Source organism: Antrostomus carolinensis, unplaced genomic scaffold, assembly GCF_000700745.2.
Source record: "Antrostomus carolinensis isolate BGI_N321 unplaced genomic scaffold, ASM70074v2 scaffold40509, whole genome shotgun sequence".
Classification (NCBI taxonomy): domain Eukaryota; kingdom Metazoa; phylum Chordata; class Aves; order Caprimulgiformes; family Caprimulgidae; genus Antrostomus; species Antrostomus carolinensis.
Genome location: NW_010339953.1, coordinates 1,201 through 2,721, shown reverse-complemented (window position 1 = coordinate 2,721; position 1,521 = coordinate 1,201). Strand labels below are relative to the sequence as shown.

The window sequence follows — 1,521 nt, the reverse complement described above, 5'->3', positions numbered from 1 at the left end:
CCAGAGTTGCCAGAAGAAGGGGAGAGACCAATGTCCAGCAGTCAGAATAAGACTGTACCCACAGGACACACACAGCCAGGTACAGTGCATTTTCCTCCATTCTTTCTTTAAGTTCCAAAGGGGACCTGCTCTCAGAAACGTCCTTCTCTGCGTGCCTTTTAGGAGAGGGGAGTGCCCGTCAGTTCTGATCACAAGTGTCTCGCAGGGCTGTGCAGATCAGTAAAGGTCTTAACCTCTGCCTTCTCCCTACATCACACAAATCTCAGATAATTTTCCATAATACTTTGTATACCACTTCTTTCCCCCCCCATCCTGTCATACATGAAAATCTATAGCATGCCCTTCTAAATCATTCCAGCCAATAGACCATCTGAGACTTCTCTTTTTTAAATTACAAATCTGCCAACACTTGAAGAAGGGACCTTTTCACCTAAAACCTTATGATCAAAATTGTGTAAGGGTATCTCATTCTCTGCTACCTATTTCCTACCTCTCTAGAAATGCAAGAGGAGCCTTTAGACAATCTCTTGTGTTTTTTTTTCCTTTTTGTGATGAACTGCTGTGCTATTGAGCAGCGTTTGCATGTGAGACAGAAGATAGTTTCACATCAGAAGGAACTGCCACTGTGAAAGTATGGAAAGCATCTATTTTTTTATAATAGTCTTTAAGGTGAGGTCACTCTCCTTATTGGGTAACATAAAATCACTCACTCTCTCAATTTTCCCCCCATTAGGAGCAGTTGCCCTCGACTCCCCCCAGGATCCTGTTCCCGTCAGTTCTGTGTCTCTTATCCCTCCTCCTCCTCCGAAAAACGCAGCGCGCATGCTAGCCCTAGCGTTAGCCGAGTCCGCACAGCAAGCGTCCGCTCAGTCTCAGAAAAGGCCAGGAGATGCTCATTCTGAAAGCACAGATTATGGAGAGACTGAAGCTGGCACAGCTCTAGAAAAGCTCCATCTCTCTGCTGGTGCTCCAGACAAGCTCCACCTCTATACCGGTCTGCCTGAGAACCGACTTCACTTCCAGACTGGTGCACCAGTAGAGCAGGATTTCCAAGGTAGCAGCAGCACATCTGGGGAGCAGAGCCACCCACCAGGTGCACCTGGAAACCGGGACCCCCCACCTCTCCACACTGGCATGCCTGGGGACCTGTCTGGTAGCAGAGATGCAGAGCAGGAGCAGTCCAGCTTCCATCCTGGTAAAGCAGGGGACAAAGATCACTGTCCCTCCCATCCTGGGGACTGGGAGCACACACCCCACCCTACTCCCGGTGCACTGCCTGACTGGGAGCCACCCACACCAGACTTGTCTGTAGATAAGCCCCACCTCCGCGCATGCATGTCTGGGGACAAGCACCACATTCCTGTCTGCACAGCTGATGACAAACTTCAGTCTCCTCCTGTCGTAACCACCGGGGAGAAAAGCCCCCCGGCTTCAGTGCCGTATTTAACAACCATCCCGACAACAGCACCCGAGCCCAACCGCGGGCCAGCGGCTCCAACCACAACTCACGGAGGCGGCCCC

At 50.9% G+C, this 1,521-nt stretch overlaps 1 protein-coding gene across 1 annotated transcript in view; it reads left to right on the top strand.

Moving 5' to 3' along the window:
• LOC104531206 (rho GTPase-activating protein 32) overlaps nt 1-1,521 on the top strand; it is a gene marked incomplete at both ends in the record, with an annotated part of 8,737 nt that overhangs the window by 6,024 nt on the left and 1,192 nt on the right. The window contains 3 exon segments of the mRNA XM_029086989.1: nt 1-79; nt 734-1,505; nt 1,507-1,521. The exon segment at nt 1-79 is cut by the window's left edge and continues 767 nt beyond it; the exon segment at nt 1,507-1,521 is cut by the window's right edge and continues 109 nt beyond it. Coding sequence (XP_028942822.1) covers nt 1-79; nt 734-1,505; nt 1,507-1,521 — 866 coding nt within the window.